The sequence below is a fragment of the Camelus bactrianus genome, chromosome 9, assembly GCF_048773025.1.
Source record: "Camelus bactrianus isolate YW-2024 breed Bactrian camel chromosome 9, ASM4877302v1, whole genome shotgun sequence".
Lineage (NCBI taxonomy): Eukaryota > Metazoa > Chordata > Mammalia > Artiodactyla > Camelidae > Camelus > Camelus bactrianus.
Genome location: NC_133547.1, coordinates 38423624 through 38440410, shown reverse-complemented (window position 1 = coordinate 38440410; position 16787 = coordinate 38423624). Strand labels below are relative to the sequence as shown.

The 16787-nt window shown below is 39.2% G+C and overlaps 1 protein-coding gene and 1 long non-coding RNA gene across 3 annotated transcripts in view; one reads left to right on the top strand and one right to left on the bottom strand.

Annotated features, from left to right (window-relative positions):
- VAV3 (vav guanine nucleotide exchange factor 3) overlaps nucleotides 1-16787 on the top strand; it is a 334983-nt gene that overhangs the window by 279170 nt on the left and 39026 nt on the right. For both annotated transcript variants that reach the window (XM_010945807.3, XM_074370077.1), the window contains one exon: nucleotides 15722-15787. In XM_010945807.3, coding sequence (XP_010944109.2) covers nucleotides 15722-15787 — 66 coding nt within the window. The remainder of the gene's footprint in view (nucleotides 1-15721; nucleotides 15788-16787) is intronic.
- On the bottom strand, nucleotides 1884-8200 carry LOC141578619 (uncharacterized). Its single transcript, XR_012509158.1, has 5 exons — nucleotides 8012-8200; nucleotides 7797-7924; nucleotides 6042-6153; nucleotides 4723-4927; nucleotides 1884-2308 (listed from the first exon to the last, which is right to left on the bottom strand). It is a non-coding gene; the product is annotated as an uncharacterized LOC141578619 (long non-coding RNA).

The window sequence follows — 16787 nt, the reverse complement described above, 5'->3', positions numbered from 1 at the left end:
GGGTGAGGGGGGGGGCTTTGTAAAAATGTCAGCACACAGTCCCACTTCCAGAGATTAGGATACCATTAGTCTGGTTTGAGCCCAGTTGTGAGTAGCTTGTATAGAATCCCAGCTAAATGCGATGTGAGCTATTGGTTGCTGATCCAGTTGGTAAGATTCTAAGATCCAGCTGGTAAGTAGTTATTTCATTATCCCCAGCTTGCTGATTGGTCATTTATTACAAACCAATTTATTAAACTCAGCTGCAAAACATGGTGTTACAGTGAACTCAGTGCTTTGGCTTCGATAGTTACCAAATAAAAGGGTACGTTTTTGGAGAATCGTATACAATGGAAATATACTTCCCACAGCCTTCATATGGAAGTTGATATAATTGTTTTCTCTGATTCAAAGGGCACTTCAGACCTTGCAGTGCTTTAAAGCTGTCATGATGAAAAAGCAGCTTTTGTTTTATAGGCTGTACGTGCGGAAGGTGCTTTAGGAAACCGGCCTGAATGTGCACCTACTCAATGGCCTGATCTAGAGTCACATGGTTTTTAAATTTCTGAACATAACTCCTTCCTCCTTGTTGGGTCTAAATGTGTGGAGAACGTTACTGGTTTGAGCCTCTGAAGTCACGTGAGCCTGCAGGTGTGTTTACAGTGGACCGTGTACATCCGTTTGCTGATTTGCATATTCAAAGATGGCAAGTGCTTTATGGTCTGCATCCTCAGGGATGTGATCCGTGCACTGGCGAGTTTTCCTTTTTTGATTGCTTCTGAGAAGATAGTTTTCAAGCACCTCCCTTTGTTCTCTACCCGGTAGGTTCAGTCTCATTTGAGATTGTACAAAATTAGTACCAGAGAAGCAAGTTGTTTTTCTTTCCTGTGCTAGAATTTAGGAAGTGTAGCTCATTTTGCTGAGGACTAGTTACTGACTCTGCCATCTTTGGCAGGGTAGCCTTTATCGATTTCTTACTCTGTGGGCCTCAGTTTTCTCATCTGTAAAATGTAACAGAATAAATATGAAAGAGTTCTAGCACAGTGCTCATCAAACAGCAGCTCCTATTTATTCATCCAGTCACGGATGAATGATCCACCAATTCATCCATCCAGATACTAATAAATTGCTTTCTACGTGTCTGACAGTGTTTCATATGGGGAGGGTCACAAACAAGACAACTAGTTTCCAACCTCGTGGCCTTAGTGATTTAAGGAATGATCAAAACTCAGAATAAGCTTAGCGCTGGTTTCCATTGTAAGTTTTTTATTAAAGGTTTTTGTAAATCATCTTGTTACAAATATATCGAGACTTAACCTTGCAGGTAATTAATCCAGAATAGTTACTGGGAGGTTACAGTGGCTTTGCATTTAAATTCCAGAAATGTCTTCTGTACTAGTTAAGTACTTTGGCTTATTTAGAAATTTTTTTAAAAATTATGCTTTCTAAACTAAACTATTTTCTCTGTTTTCTTCAAGTGAGTTACTTCACTCATTAGTGTAGAAAGTGGGGTTTTATTGTAGACTGTCATGTTTTCTACATGCTCTGTGTCCACAGAATACAAATTATCCTCCACTGGCTGTCAGGAGCTTTATTTCTTTGAAGAGCTATTAGTCTACTCTGGGTTATTATTGTAACAACAGTAATTTCTAATGCTGTGGAAGTGGCTGGACTATCTGCATTTTCATTAGAACTTCTTTCAAACAATGAGTGTAAAAATGTTCTCTGTTCAGTCTTTGCATTGAAGGGATTCATTTTCACAGCTTTTTTTCTTTTCTTTCCTGGAAAGTTCTGTAAAACTGTCTTCAAGTGAAATGAATGTAAACTAGGACACTGGCCACCGAGGGGACCTTTCCGAGTGCAGGTGTAGGGCGGCGTTTTTCCTGAGGGCGGCGTGTAGAACAGTCCCAATCCCGCCACGGGACTGATGATAAACTCGTTGCCTTTAAGTCCCTGTTGCAACATGCGATAATAAGGGCTCAGGAACTAAAGGGAACATCCTTCTTGCTGAAAGAGGGGCCGGGGGAGGTGGCTCTAATAAGAACACGTGTTAGGAACTGTTTTCCCAGAAAAGATACAGATTATACTTATCAGAGAGGGGGAGAGGGCAAGAGAGAAACGGGCAGCTGTCAAGTCCCGCCCTGCCGTCTGCGGCTTCTGTTACAATGATACCGTCTGCGGTTTCTCTTACAGTGGAGCTTTATAGGTGCTTTTTTCTTAGACTAAAGCTTCTGAAACAGTGAGGATCCTGTGGCCTGTATCATGGGGTTTTCTTTGCTTCGTTGTCATTGATGAATACCCGAATGTTCCACTGGGAGAATTCTGTAAGCTAATTGGAACCAAAAGGCAATTATAAGCAGTAGTGCTGTAATCAGTGTGCCAAAAATACATATTTTTATCTACAATGAAATTTTGTTAAATAACCTAGAAAATGGTTGTGATACTTCACACTGACAAAGCATGCGCCTACATGGTCTTTGTTGTAAGGAGTGAAAATGTTTTTACACACATTCTGATTAATTCACAGAAATCTCCATAAAGAAGGTAAATTAGAACTGAGGCTTTAAATTTTATTTATTTATTTTTGTACGGGGAGGTAATTAGGTCTATTTGTTTATTTATTTTTAGAGGAGGTGCTGGGGATTGAACCCAGGACCTCATGCATGCTCAGTATGTGCTCTACCGTTTGAGCTATACCCTCCCCCTCTTAGAACCATGGTTTTAAAGGGCCAAATTTATCATCCATCTATAGGATGGAATTTGCAGAATTAAAGTTATGTTGTCTTCCGGACTTCTGGTCTTCTACTTTAGTCCTATATGTTAGGCCAGCCTGCCTTTGTTTTAGGAGAGGCATTGGTGATTTTTAACATCTTTAAGGAAAACACATCCTTAAAGGCAGTTTAGTCCTGTTTTGGTAGAACAATCAAGAAACGAAATATTGCTTTATGTAGAAATTTTTGCTTTTTACTTTTTTTTTTTTCAACTCTTTGCCTCAAAGGAAAGAATATAAAGCCAGGAAATAAGTTGAGCTTAGGGAGATTCTCAGGAGGAGGGAACCAATTCCAACCCTTACGGAGTCCCGCTGGAGGGGCTTTGGGAGGTGGCTCTGGACTTGGCCACAGGCCACCCTTTGCCACCACCGGAGCCCTCAGGACACAGGGGTAGTGAGTGCAGCCAGCTGACCGTTGTGTCAGTGTACCTTGTCCAGAACTTTTGCGTCCCATGTGACTGCTGTATTTACTGTTCAAACAAGCAACCGTCAAGCGATTTTTTTTTTTCACAGAGGCATTTTCCTCTTTTTAACTTGGCAAAGAAGAAATGAAGGGTTCAATTGGGGAGATCCTTTTCATAGGAGATATGTTTTCTCAAACCTTTAGTCACTGACATATTTTACCTTCTGCCTGAAATTTCCCCTGTACCCCCATTCTCTTTGATAAATCCTTCTTTAGCATCAAGCAAGGAGGGGGTCACCTTCTCTGAATCCAACAGGCTTCTGTCATAATCATCATACTGTACCTAACTGTGTATTCAGCCTTCCCTCCAAAAAGATAAGAACCATGGCTTTCCTCTCTAGTGCCAACTTCAGAGCTCCAATTTCCATAAAATATATGTTATTTACAGGTTTTCAGATCCATTGTTTATTAACTCAAATTACGCTTTATGCTGTTATTTGAAAGACCATTGAAGTATTCATCCATCTTGTGAGATTTAAATGTACCTTTATTATCGCAGACTAGTCTTAAAGCTATTTAACCTTGTGTCCTCAAAGTCTTTATAAAATGGGGATTTTAATACTTAAATGACTCACAAGGGTGTTGTAAAAATCATAGGGAGTAAACTTGAAAGAAAATTGAAAAGGAGAAAAAGCATATTTCTGTATGATGGTTAATGATTTTGAAAGATATGCTTCATTTTCCCAAAGTGGGAAAATGGATGATTGGTTTGGTTTCTTTAAAAACTTTTCCTATTAAATATGGGGAAGGTAAAGTTTTAAGAGTCCTACTAACACACACGGGCTCCTAGAAGACCGCTCTGCTCTCCCAGTTCTGATACCCAATTCTTGAAATTTCTTTCATTAGATATTAAACGTTTTACTTCATAAGCAGACATAAAAGCACAAATGATAAATTCTGAAGGGGATGTTTGATGTAAACAGGGTAAATTCATGAGCCCTTTCTTCACAGCAGGTTTGGACCAGGAAGGTTTTAGCTGCTCAAGGAGAATGAAGGAGGAGGGTGGGAAGGAAATGGAGAGGCAGGAATTTCAGACGGCAGACATTGCCTAGGGAACCGTGTGCTTGCCCGTGGCCTCTGGTCTGGGAACTGTTGACTTTTTGTGCTTAAGCCGTCTGTCCTGTACCCCAGACCTGACCCTCTGAGGTGTAAGGAGGGAGGTGAATGGAGTGGTGTTGGCGGGTTTTTCAGCACCTCTGTCTGTAACGTTAGTTGTCCAGTCATTTCCCTATGTTAGGAGGGGACTTTCCTAATTCCATCTAGACCACAGAAGAATGTTAACTATAATAGAATTTTCTAAAACTATGTATTTCTTTCTCCTGATCTAAAAATTCAAGTGTCAGACTGCATCACAGTCAGAGGCAAACAGAACACAAAAGAAATATTTTTAAAAGCAGCAGATCTCCTTTGTTAAGAAAACTGGTTCCTGATAACCAGAGACTCATGGCTTCGGGGTTGTAAACCCAAGAGTAAACGTCTCTGGGGACTGTGTTTTCCCCGCTTCAGATACCTGCTCCAGGGCGTGTCTGTGAAATCCCAAACTTGGTTTTCACCGTGGCCGTGACAGCTTTTGAGCCGTCCTGGACTTTCCAGGATGCTCCTCAGGTGACCTTGCTTTGCGTCTGTACTGCGTCTCACCACCTGCCCATCCCTTGTGTAAAATCAGGAGAAGCCAAGGCAGGATTGAAAACTGTGGACGTTGGGGACACGAAGCTCTGTGAAGAGAGGAGAGGCTGATGTGGTACAAGTGTGTCCTGTAATTATGAGTCCTTTATTCTGACAGGTGTTTACCTCAAAATATTGAGTTAAATCGGGGTCCCTAATTACAGGAAAGGAGAAAAAGGCAGAGCATGACTGTAATAGAACAAAGGAGGCCCAGGAGAGATGATTATAGAAGATAATAGACATTAGTAAAGGCCTGGAAGAAACGTTTTCCCTGGATGGCTGCCAACTGGCTCTGATTGAATAGATCATAACCTGAGTTTGCAGGAATGTTTCTAAGTGCAGAGTGTACTGTGGGAACCGGCACACCTCCTGACAAAGTGGGTGAGGTCCTAATTGTTAACTCTTAAGATGGGCATTTTTGGGTAACAGTTCTTACTGGTACCTTTCCTGTGTTTGTACAGGGCAAAATGTAGGTTTATAACACACCTACGTGAGGACACAGCTGTCTAGAACTTCCTCTCTTCTTTTCCCAGTAGAGAGTGACAGTATTAAGGAAAAAGTTCTGAGGAATTCAGCTATGGTCCTTTTTCTTCCAGTACTTTATCACCATATAAGCTATGTTCTGTCATAATTACTAAAAGTTTGTGTCAATCATGGAACACCTTCAGTGGGCCACCAATGTATAATTGATTTGATACCATGAGTGGTTTCAATAGAGTGTGCCCCTGGGCATGCCCTTAAGGCTTTGGGCCAAATAATTTATCAAATTGTGACACATACTGAATTTTAATTATTCATGGTAACCTGAGTTCCTGAGGAATTAGTGAAGGAACGTCATTCCTAACAAGTCAATCCTAGGTACCCAGGGAGGTGGAGGGCTTCACCCGGAGCTGGAGTGGAAGCCGTTAAGGACCCGAACTGTCCTTAACGTCTGTAAATAAGAACAACCGGGTGAAGTGACTGACACAGAGTAGCGCTGATTAAGAATCTGTGAGTTGCCTATTCCTTGGTAATAGTAACTGAGCAGAGAACTGTAGGGACTTGGGAAGAGTGCTCGTATAAACAAAGAACTTTGGTAGTAAAAGAGACCCCAGAAATCCTCAGGTCAAACCCTGCCATTTCACAGATGAGAACACGGAAGCCAAGAGAGGCTGAATGACTTACTCGGGATCTGGAAGCCAGGAAGAGAACACGGGGCTCCTGATTCTCTATGCACAACAAGTGATTACCTCGTAGGTTTGCTTTTTCTTTTCTGATCCAAAATGTTGTGAAAAATCTATGAAGATAACCAAAGCAAAAGCTGGTTAAGGGAAGGACATGGTCTGAGTGGGGTCCTTGAAGACAGTAGCCATGTTATGCATTTCTAATCTCCTAGTACCTAGCACAGTGTACCTGTTAAGAAGCCAGGACATTTTTCATTGAAGTTCTAATTCTGTTCTAAGTAAATTCTTCAAAAATACCTAATGCTGCCACGAGCATGTGACCTGTATAGTGCTGTTCCTCAGAACACTTCCTTTGTGATTGCCTAAAATTAAAATCACCAAGGATAGGAAAATATTCATCAGTTGTCCACCAGGATTAGAAAAACAAATTTCTATGATTTGGACCTTTGCTAATCCTGAGTTATTTGCGGGGGACAGGGCAGGGGGGAGTAGGGGGGGAGCTACATAGCCTCTCTCCAAATAGGATTTCTTCCAAGATGTGGTAGAAATATTCTTCTTTCTGGGTTTTGAATTGAGTAATCACTTAGGATTTGGCCTGCCTCCATCAGACTAGGTTTTGCTTGCTGAATTTATTTTCCACTTATTTGGAAGTTGTAAGGTTTCGATTCAGGGTTACAGTGTGTACAGTGTCTTACCCAGTGAGACTTAGGAGAAGAAGCCCCCAGACACCCATAACTAGAAAGCTCCCTTCCCCGCTGGAGAAATCCAGGAGCCTCACAGAGCACATCTTTTGAATAACAAGAAAAATATTCTGCGAAGTCTCATTATGTTGCTATATTCATCTCACATCTTAGTAAGTGTAGAAATACAGCTTACAGCTCTTAAGTGGGTTTTTTTTTTTAGTGTACATTTCACAACTTTTTTCTCTTTTTGGAGGGGTGGGGGGGTTGGTACTTTTGTCTGCCAAAATTTCAGAGATATCGTAAACATAATAGTGTGTGCACTGGAAAAGCTATCATATATAATGGGGGCCTTTGTCAAATATTTTGATGATTTGATGCAGTTATAAACCCTTACACATTGAAGATAAATTTAATTTCAAAGATCCTAGACCAAGATGCATGCTGGTTTTTTTAGAGCTATTGAGAATTCTAAGCCTATGACAGCTACTTACGTACAGATGGACAATGCCAGGAATGTGAATTTCATACAGTCTTTTGAAAAACCTCATGTTTACTGTTTATCCATTGGCCAAAAGTCAAAGGTCTTGTTCTCTTTTGACTAAGAAATGGTAAAAGCACATGGTTTATGGTTTGGTTCTTCTGTGTATGTGCATAAAGATCTTGGAATTCATTGTCATGAGCATTCAGTATAACCACATGCAATCACGCTTGGCAAATTTTCAAGGTGTTTGCTGGTGGAAAAAATGTGTTTCTTAATCATATAAGGAGCAATTAACAAAGGAAAAACATGTGTACTTGCAAGGAAGCATTAGGACATTTGAGACACAGAAATGGTCTGAGTGGAATGTAATTATTTCCTGTTCAGGTGAAACTTGTGAGAATCTGTTAACTTGTGGCTTAGCAAGCTGGCATAAACATCGGTGGGATTAACCACAGGACTAAGCATTTCTATTTTAATAGCATGTGAATAGGCCAACTAGAAAATGAAAATTTAGAAGTAAAAAATATTGAGATTAAATGAAAAGCAATTTTGTGGAAAAAATAGAAAATAGGGATTTTTTTTTAGCATTTACCAAGTGCTTCCACGCACGCTAGTTCTTTCATCCTTGTACCACCCGGCGAGGCGTGTGTGGTGGATCTTGTCATCATCCTTGTTTTACTACTGCACCGTGCCTCCGGTTGCACAGGTTCTATAGCAGAGCTGGGAATAGAACGAGCTCTTTAGATGCCGCTTCCTGCTGTATGGTACTGCCTTTCTCTGCTCCCAGGGACTAGCACTGATAGATACCTGTCTAACTGATGACACTGGTTCCAATGTGGCTGCAGCTATGATCACAGAGCTCCTTACAAAGCCCGGTTTCAGACAAGTTCTTTGTCATGGTCTTCTCTCCTTTCCCGGTCCTTTGGTTCCATTACGTGTACTCGCAAAGCCTGTCAGAACAATTCCAGAATCGTGCTAGCTAAAAGCTATCTGTCTATCCAGTCAATATACTAATTTGTGTATTCACCTGTATTCCCATAATTCACGGCCACCCTTCTATGTCTCTCCCGGACCCCTACCCCTACCCCAGACTGTATTTCTGACAATGAGAGAGTGACTGGCCAGGGTGACAGTTGCTCTGGCTGTTACCCATGTGTGATAAATTGCTTCGTAATCTCCATAGCACCATCATGCATACATTTAAAGTGTTTAGGCATTGTAACTTGGGAGAATTCCCCATCTTTCATAAATAACCATTAATCTGTCCCTTTTACATTCAGCTTCCCACATCTGTTTCAGATTGTTCAGTGCTCTTCCAGGAGTGCATGAAAGCTCCAGTCCAGGTGGTATTAAGGGGATAAATGAGCCACAGGGAAAAGACACTGTATTATTTTTTTAAAGCAATTCTTTCTCCTTCTTGCAAAGTTAGGAGCCAAGCAATTTACGATTAAGACTTCTGGAGGATATTCTCTGTCATTTTAAGCCATCTTTGTCTATGAGTTTAAAAATGCAGTTTTAACTCTGCCACCCTAGCACACGTTAATGTTTCTCTCCACATAGGTACATTGTACATATCATTTCTACCAGCAAATTTAAATTCATTATGATTCACTGTGGATTCTTATTGAAGAAAAATGAAAAATGGTTATAACCTAAGATCAGTTAGAAATAAATGTGTGAATACGCATTTACGTTTGATGTTCAGGAATTTCAGAGATCACTGTCAATAATTTTAGTTTGATCCATTTTTCTACAGGAAGCAATTTTCTTTTCAGGAAAAAAAAGGCATTATTTTATGAATTATAATTTAATATTATGTTGCTTTGTGTCTACTCCAATATATTTAATGAATATTATATGAATATTAGAGGTATATCATAGCTCATAACCTATTTCTCAGGTACTTTCCAAACAGAATATTTTCATAAGAATGACCCAACCTGTACTGTTAGATTTATGAAAGTCCCATCACATAATGTAGAGAATGCCCTGCAGAATAAATGCATATAAACATAGCAGTGTTTGGTACATCAGATGACACTTAACTATAAGAGAGGAGTGTTTTCCAGTTGACCTTGAAAGTGTTAAGGGACTCACAACAACAAATATGAGACTGGAGGGTAACTCAAAGAAGACTTCTGGTCTCTGGCACCTGTAATAATAGGCGTGAAAGGAATGACAAGTTGATTACCTGACCCGGAACAAAATGCCTACACAGGAAAGTGAAGGAGGAGGAAATTCAGCTACATGTTTCTTATCAAGGTTAGTAAAAATTTCACAAATAGATCATCACATAAAGTGCACAAAATCACTGGCTTTGAAAATGGTTTATTTCATAGCTGCAATCTACACTTCCATCCATGCGTAGGGGATTGACAGCTGCTCCGCCCATTCGTGTTAATGAATTATCAGTGGACGTCCCCCACACAACCACCAGGGAACCAAAGACACCCCACCTACACACTACTTTGTTTTTTAATCTTCCAAATGTAGGATGGCTATTCCCTTAGTAAGTGGAAAATCATTAAATACAGCACATATTATCTCCTGTGGCTAAAACTGACATCTCATAGAAATTAGTGAGGGAATGTAACTTTCTTCGTCTGTTAAGAGATGTTAAATTCTCTCTCACCTGTTTGTCACCTAAGGGACGCCTGTGACCATTGAGGAAATGTAACCAGCACTGCTAGGGCATTCCATTAAGGAAAAAACAATTCAGAATGACCTTGGTAGTCTGCTTAGTGAAAGATTCTTTCTCCTGGGAGACCTCCAATAATGTTCTTGAAATGCAGTGAGAAAGAACAAAATGGTTTTTGATACAGTAACCATGTGTTCTGATTTACCCATAACAGTCCCGATTTATACCCTTTGTCCTGGTGTAGTTATTAATCACTACCCCATTACTCTCTAAAGATCCTGCTTTGGACGGAAAATTTTATATTTATCCTAGTTTTAGGATATTTCTTATACAACTATGGCCCCTTCATCAATTTTCTCGAATAGTTTTCAGTTCCCATCCATGCCTTTTAGGTGGAACCCTCAGTTCTAGAAAGAAAACAGGTGGGCCAGTCCATATGCCTCCAGAAATTATATAACCTGTTCAGGTGTCTCCCGCTCTCCTGTTCCTCATGGCCTCACTTGCTGTCTGCGGTGCGCGGCATTCCCCAACGTGCACTCCTTGTACAAACGCCAGGGGTGGGGCCAGCAGAGGCATTCTAAGAATAATTTCATACAGAAATGGCAGCCTAATGCTTCTCAGCACTTGTCTGTGTAAAGACAAAGTGTGACATGTTTTATTCTTTTCAATGAAGAAGAATTTAAGGTCACACTGCTCCTTGACATGGGACTATCAGATTGAGAAATGCCTCAGATAACAAACATTAAGTGCTTGCTATGCATATGACATTCTGTTATAAAAAGTGATGAAGACGCTGTCCCAGGTCTCAGATAATTCACAGTCTAGTCCTGCAGGAGACCACGTAATCACCTCACGTGGCACATGAACTAACAGTATGTGAAGGGGCAGTGGAACACAGGGTGCGATTAAGTCTGGATCTGCAGACTGAGGAGTATTTTCCAGAAGAGATGGTAGAGGCAGTAATGTGTGACCCGAGTTTGGCGGAGGAGTGAAGTATCGGCCTGTAGGAGGGGGCCTGCAGCACCTTTGTTCTGGGGAAATAGGCGCTGTTACAGTGGCTGACACACACTGTCACAGAGCATCACTCCTTCCCCTGAACTCTGCATTCCATAGGATAAGACCTTTTATTCTTTTTCTGATTTTTGGATGACAAACAGGAGGTGACAGTTTACCATTCATATAACAGCCATCATTTTCCAATTTGTTGATACATCTTCCAAAACAGTTTTTTTTTTTAATTGAAGTACCTTCAGTTACAGTGTGTCCATTTCTGGTGTACAGTACAATGTCCCAGTCATGCATATGCGTACGTATGTTTGTTTTCATATTCTTTTTCATTAAAGGTTATTACAAGATACTGAACATAGTTCCCTGTGCTATACAGCAGAAACTTTTAATCTATTTTTATATATAGTGGCTATTTGTAAATCTCAAACTCCCAAATTTATCCTTTCCCACCCCCCCTTCCCCAGTAACCTTAAGATTGTTTACTATGTCTGCTAGTCTGTTTTGTAGATGAGTTCATAGTGTCCTTGTCCTTTCTTTTTTTTAGATTCCAGATATGAGTGATATCATATGGTATATTTCTTTCTCTTTCTGGCTTACTTTACTTAGAATGACGATCTCTAGGCCTATCCATGTTGCTGCAAATGGCATTATTTTATTCTTTTTTATGGCTGAGTAATATTCCATTGTATAAATATACCACATCTTCTTCCAGTCACCTGTCAATGGACATTTAGGTTGCTTCCATGTCTCGGCTATTGTAAATAGTGCTGCTGTGAACACTGGGGTACATGTCTCTTTGAATTAAGGTTCCCTCCAGATATATGTCCAGGAATGGGACTGCTGGATCATATGGTAAGCCTATTTTTAGTTTTTTGAGGAATCTCCATACTGTTTCCATAATGGCTGCACCAAACTACATTCCCACCAGCAGTGTAGGAGGGTTCCCTTGTCTCCACATCTTCTCCAGCATTTATTGCTTGTGGACTTTTGAATGATGGCCATTCTGACGGGTGTGAGGTGATAGTTTTGATTTGCATTTCTCTGATAATTAGGGATATTGAGCATTTTTTCCTGTGCCTATAGGACATTTGTATGTCTTCATTGGAGAAGTGCTTGTTTAGGTCTTCTGCCTGACATTGGATTGTGGTGTTTGTTTTGTTAAGTTGTATGAGTTGTTTATACAACTTGTTTATACAGCTTCTGGAAATGAAGCCCTTGTCAGTCTCATCTTTTGCAAATATTTTCTCTCATTCCATAGGTTGTCTTTTGTTTTGCCTATGGTTTCCCCAGCTCTGCAAAAGCTTATACATTTAATTAGGTCTCAGTTGTTTATTTTTGCTCTTATTCCTATTGTCTGAGTAGACTGCCCTATGAGAACATTGCTAAGATTTATGTCAGAGAATGTTTTCTTCTAGGAGGTTTATCGTGTCTTGTCTTATATTTAATTCTTTAAGCTATTTTGAGTTTATTTTTGTGTATAGAGTGAGGGAGTATTCTAACTTCATTGATTTACATGCTGCTGTCCAGTTTTCCCAATACCACTTGCTAAAGAGACTGTCTTTTCTCCCTTGTATATTCTTGCCTCCTTTATCGAAGATTAATTGACCATAGGTTTGTGGGTTGATTGCTGGGCTCTGTATTCTGTTCCATTGATCCATATGTCTGTTTTTATGTCAATACTACACTGTTTTGATTACTGTAGCTCTGTAGTATTGTCTGAAGTGTGGGAGGTTATTTCTCCAGCTTTGTTCTTTTTCTTCAGTATTTCTTTGGCAATTCTGGGTCTTTTGTGATTCCATATAAATTTTAGGATTGTTTATTCTAGTTCTGTGAAAAATGTCATGGGTAATTTGATAGGGATTGCATTAAAACTCTATATTGCCTTGGGTGGTAGGGCCATTTTAACAATGTTGATTCTTCCAATCCAAGAACATGGGATATCTTTCCATTTCTTTAAATCATCTTTAATTTCCTTAACCAACATTTTGTTGTTCTCCATGTAAAAGTGTTTCGCCTTCTTGGTCAGATAAATTCCTAAGTATTTTATTATTTTGGATGCAATTTTAAAAGGGATTGTTTCTTTACTTTCTTTTCCTGCAAATTCAATTTGAGTGTAAAAAAATGCAACTGATTTTTGTATGTTAATCTTGTATCCTGCTACCTTGCCGAATTCTTTTATTAGCTCTAGTAGTTTTTGTGTGGCGCTTTTAGGGTTTTTGATATATAGCATCATGTCATCCCCATATAGTGACAATTTTACCTCTTCTCTTCCAATTTGGATTCCTTTTATTTCCAGTACAGTTTTAAAAAACCATTATAAAGCTCTTGCTTAGGCCTTTCCCCTGAAAAAACAGACTTAGCTCCTTTAACACACTCTCAGAGGCTTTATTTTGCTTTTTTAAAACAATCACCCTTATCGTCTTCTCTTCTGAGCCCCCATCAGTATATGCTTCTCACTGCCCCCTTATATTTTGTACTCAGGTAGCATTGCAGTATTACATATTTATATATAAAGGTCTACTAGTCATATAGTCCCCAAATACTACATTTGTTTATTTGTATCTCAGTGCCATGCTTAAAATAAAGCACCATAAAGCACTCGGTAAGTAGTTGAATGAAGGAAACTCTTCAGCACTTCATCCAACCCTCAGAGTTACTGTGCTGCCATCACACACTAGCCTGAGTCTCCTCCTCCTGGTGGTGCCCTCCTGCCTTCTAGTTACACTAACTTCTGTAAGTTGTTTATTGTCTCCTCACTGCATGTTCTCCCATGACAGTGTTGCTCGTACGATTTCAAATTTCCCCTCTGTATGATTGTCGTCTAAGTTTGTTATCTTTGGACAGATTTTGCAATCACCTCCATCCTTGACTTTTCCCCCATTCTTTAACTTTCATAGACTTCTCTTCCCATATCTAATCCACAGGCAAGTCCCAAACACCGTAGTGAAATGTCACCTGTAGCAAATAGTTCCCTTTAAATGGGGTCTAATAATGGACAACACATCGCCATCTCTGTTAAAACTCAGCACATTTTACATTCACGTGCTCCCCTCTTCCATGTAGCCTTCCGGCAAACCCCCAATACTTCCTAATTTCCACAGCCTCTCTTCTGTACCGCTCTAACAGTATTTAGGCCTTTCTGCTTTGTATTATATGCATACAAAACTTGTGAAAATGTAGGGGGAAACAAGAACTGTTTTTATAAATGTTTGCGTTTTTTTCAGTGTCTAAATTAACACTACTGTATTTGTTGGATAAATGAGTGAATATTCCGCTCAGTTCTTGCCAAAATTAGTATCTTCTCCTTGCTTTGTTACTGAACTGATCTCCCTGGATCCGACTCTGACCCCGCCCTTTCCTCCTCTTTTCCTCTCACCTCTGACTCTGCCACCTTTTCTGCTCCACTGCCCCTCCCTTTCCCATTCTCCCTTCCCCCATCTTCCCTTTTTCCTTCTCTTCATCCTCATCAGTCTTTAATTCTGGATTCCCATTTTTTAAAAATTTTCTCCACAAACTCATAGCCCAGATCTCTGAGAACAAAGGGGTAACTGCTTCAAGAGGGAGACGTTTTCTGATTCTTTTTGTTGTTGTTACTCTTCTTTGTTAAAAATTTTAGAGCCTGTAGGAGCCAATTATAATGTGACTTACTTATCTGAGGTACCAAGAAGCAAGCAATTTTTTTCTATATATATATATTTTTTTTAATTGAAGTATAGTCAATTTTACAATTTTGTGTCAGTTTCTGGTGTACAGCATAATGCTTCAGTCACATGAATATACATATATTTGTTTTCATATTCTTTTTCACCATAAGTTGCTACCAGATATTGAATATAGTTCCCTGTGCTATAGAGTATGGACTTGTTTATCTAGTTTATATATATTAGTATCTGCAACTCTCGAACTCCCAACTTATCCCTTCCCACCCTTTTCCCTCCCTTGTGACCATAAGTTTGTTTTCTCTGTCTGAGAGTCTGTTTCTGTTTTGTAAATAAGTTTGTTTGTCTTTTTAGATTCCACATATAAATGATATTATATGGTATTTCAAGCCCAGTTTTTGAACAAGGAGAAATAATCTCAAAAGGGCTTTTTAATTACATGTTCTGATTGTTGTGGTATGTTTTGAGTATAGTTCATCTTTCTGGAAAAGGGAAACAATTGTGTCATGAGCTTGGTTTAAAGAGGAACCTGACTAAAGGTCTCTGAGAATAAATTTAAGTATTTTTTGGTCCATTTTGTGCTTAGGTTTTCTTACCATTAATTTCCTCCTCCTCTCCTCATTTACAATGCCATTTTGAGTTAAAAGCCTTTCCTCCGACAAGATGTCGTTTTCCTTTAGTCATTATCCAGTTTTTTTTCTCCTGAATCTGAGCATCAGCTAAAATGTCGTATCACGCTGTGTTCCACTGCCACCTGTCTTGAAATGTCTCGTCCTGCTGGAGGAACGTTCTCATGAGTTCTGTTAGGGGTACTAGTAGTAACCATTTAAATCAAATTCCTAATCAGTTCTGGGCTTGCACAAAACCGATGTGATCTACTTGTATGAATGATGATAAAATTGAAAGACAGAATGCTGTTATCTCTATATGGAATTGAGGGATGTGCAGTTAACAAAACTGAGTGGTAGACTGGAGAGTTGAACTTGAATTCTCACTTTATTATTGTGATCTGAAGCTATGTGTAAGTAACAGTTTTAAAACCTCTGCTTATGCTTCCCTCCCTAAGCCACAGTACGTTAACACTTAGGACTGGATTCCAAGTGGAAGTAGTTCTGAGGAACCTGAGTAGCACCACCATGTATAGACCATTATGGGGTGATCATTTGTGGTAAATGTGTTCTCAACACTGGCTTTTCCCCCCCTCTAATTTAGGGTAGAAATTTAGCATCTGGAGAGGTTGGATTTTTTCCGAGTGATGCTGTGAAGCCTTGCCCCTGTGTAAGTACGAGTATTTTACTTTTTCCTACTTTGTTTTGTTTTTTGATGCTGTAATTGTGCGAGAATGTACAAAGGATACTGGTTTGGTCCCTCGTTAATTGTATTAATATTTTCTGGGGACCATATTATTTCATGTTTAAATGTATGGCCAATGTCGTTAAAATTACAAAATCATTATGATACACCATTGTCAGAAAATATTATTAAACATTAAGGGAATATATGCAAGAGGGAAATTTAAATTTGTAAAACAATTTAATTTTGTAAATTCTACAAAGTTTTAGAAGGAATAAACTAAGGCTACTGATCAGATGTACAAACTTCCCTCTTCCCCCCTGAGGTGAGAGTGGTAGGGTCTAATGTATTTCTGGTTACTTTGAGCTACAGAGAGCTTACACTCCAACCAGTGTTTGAAAGCATGCTAGAAAGCATGCAAGTCCACAGATGCTTCAATCAAATCTCTTAGTACATTTTTCTATGCTTTAGCATCATAATGACATTTTCTGAAAACATCAAACACATTAGGCAGATAAAAGAAGAGTGAATGCTCAAATATTACGGATGAATGTAACAAAATGTACTCTGGTGCTTTATGAAATTTATAAATTTCTGTTTAGGGTGGCATTTTATCATAATTTGGTGTTTAGGGTGGATTTTTCTACGAAGCTTTTTAAGTTCTTAATTCTAAGTACATGAGATTCTTTTACTAACATAATGGAGTTAATAGTTTGAATTGTCTTGCTTGCTATATTTCAGTCCTTCCTAGATTTCTAAACTGAACATTCCTTTTAATATTGTAAGTGGGAATGTCTGTCATCCTTGACCTCAGGTGTGGTCTGTAGAGTAATTCACTCCACTCATTCAAGCTTAATTTCAAAAGCAAAGGGAATCCAAAAAAGGTTTACTCTATGTCTATTGTTTCTGTGATCTAATGCCACGTATTTGTTACCTTACATAATAGTCTTTAAAAAAAACTGATAGCACTCTTAAGTGGCTACAA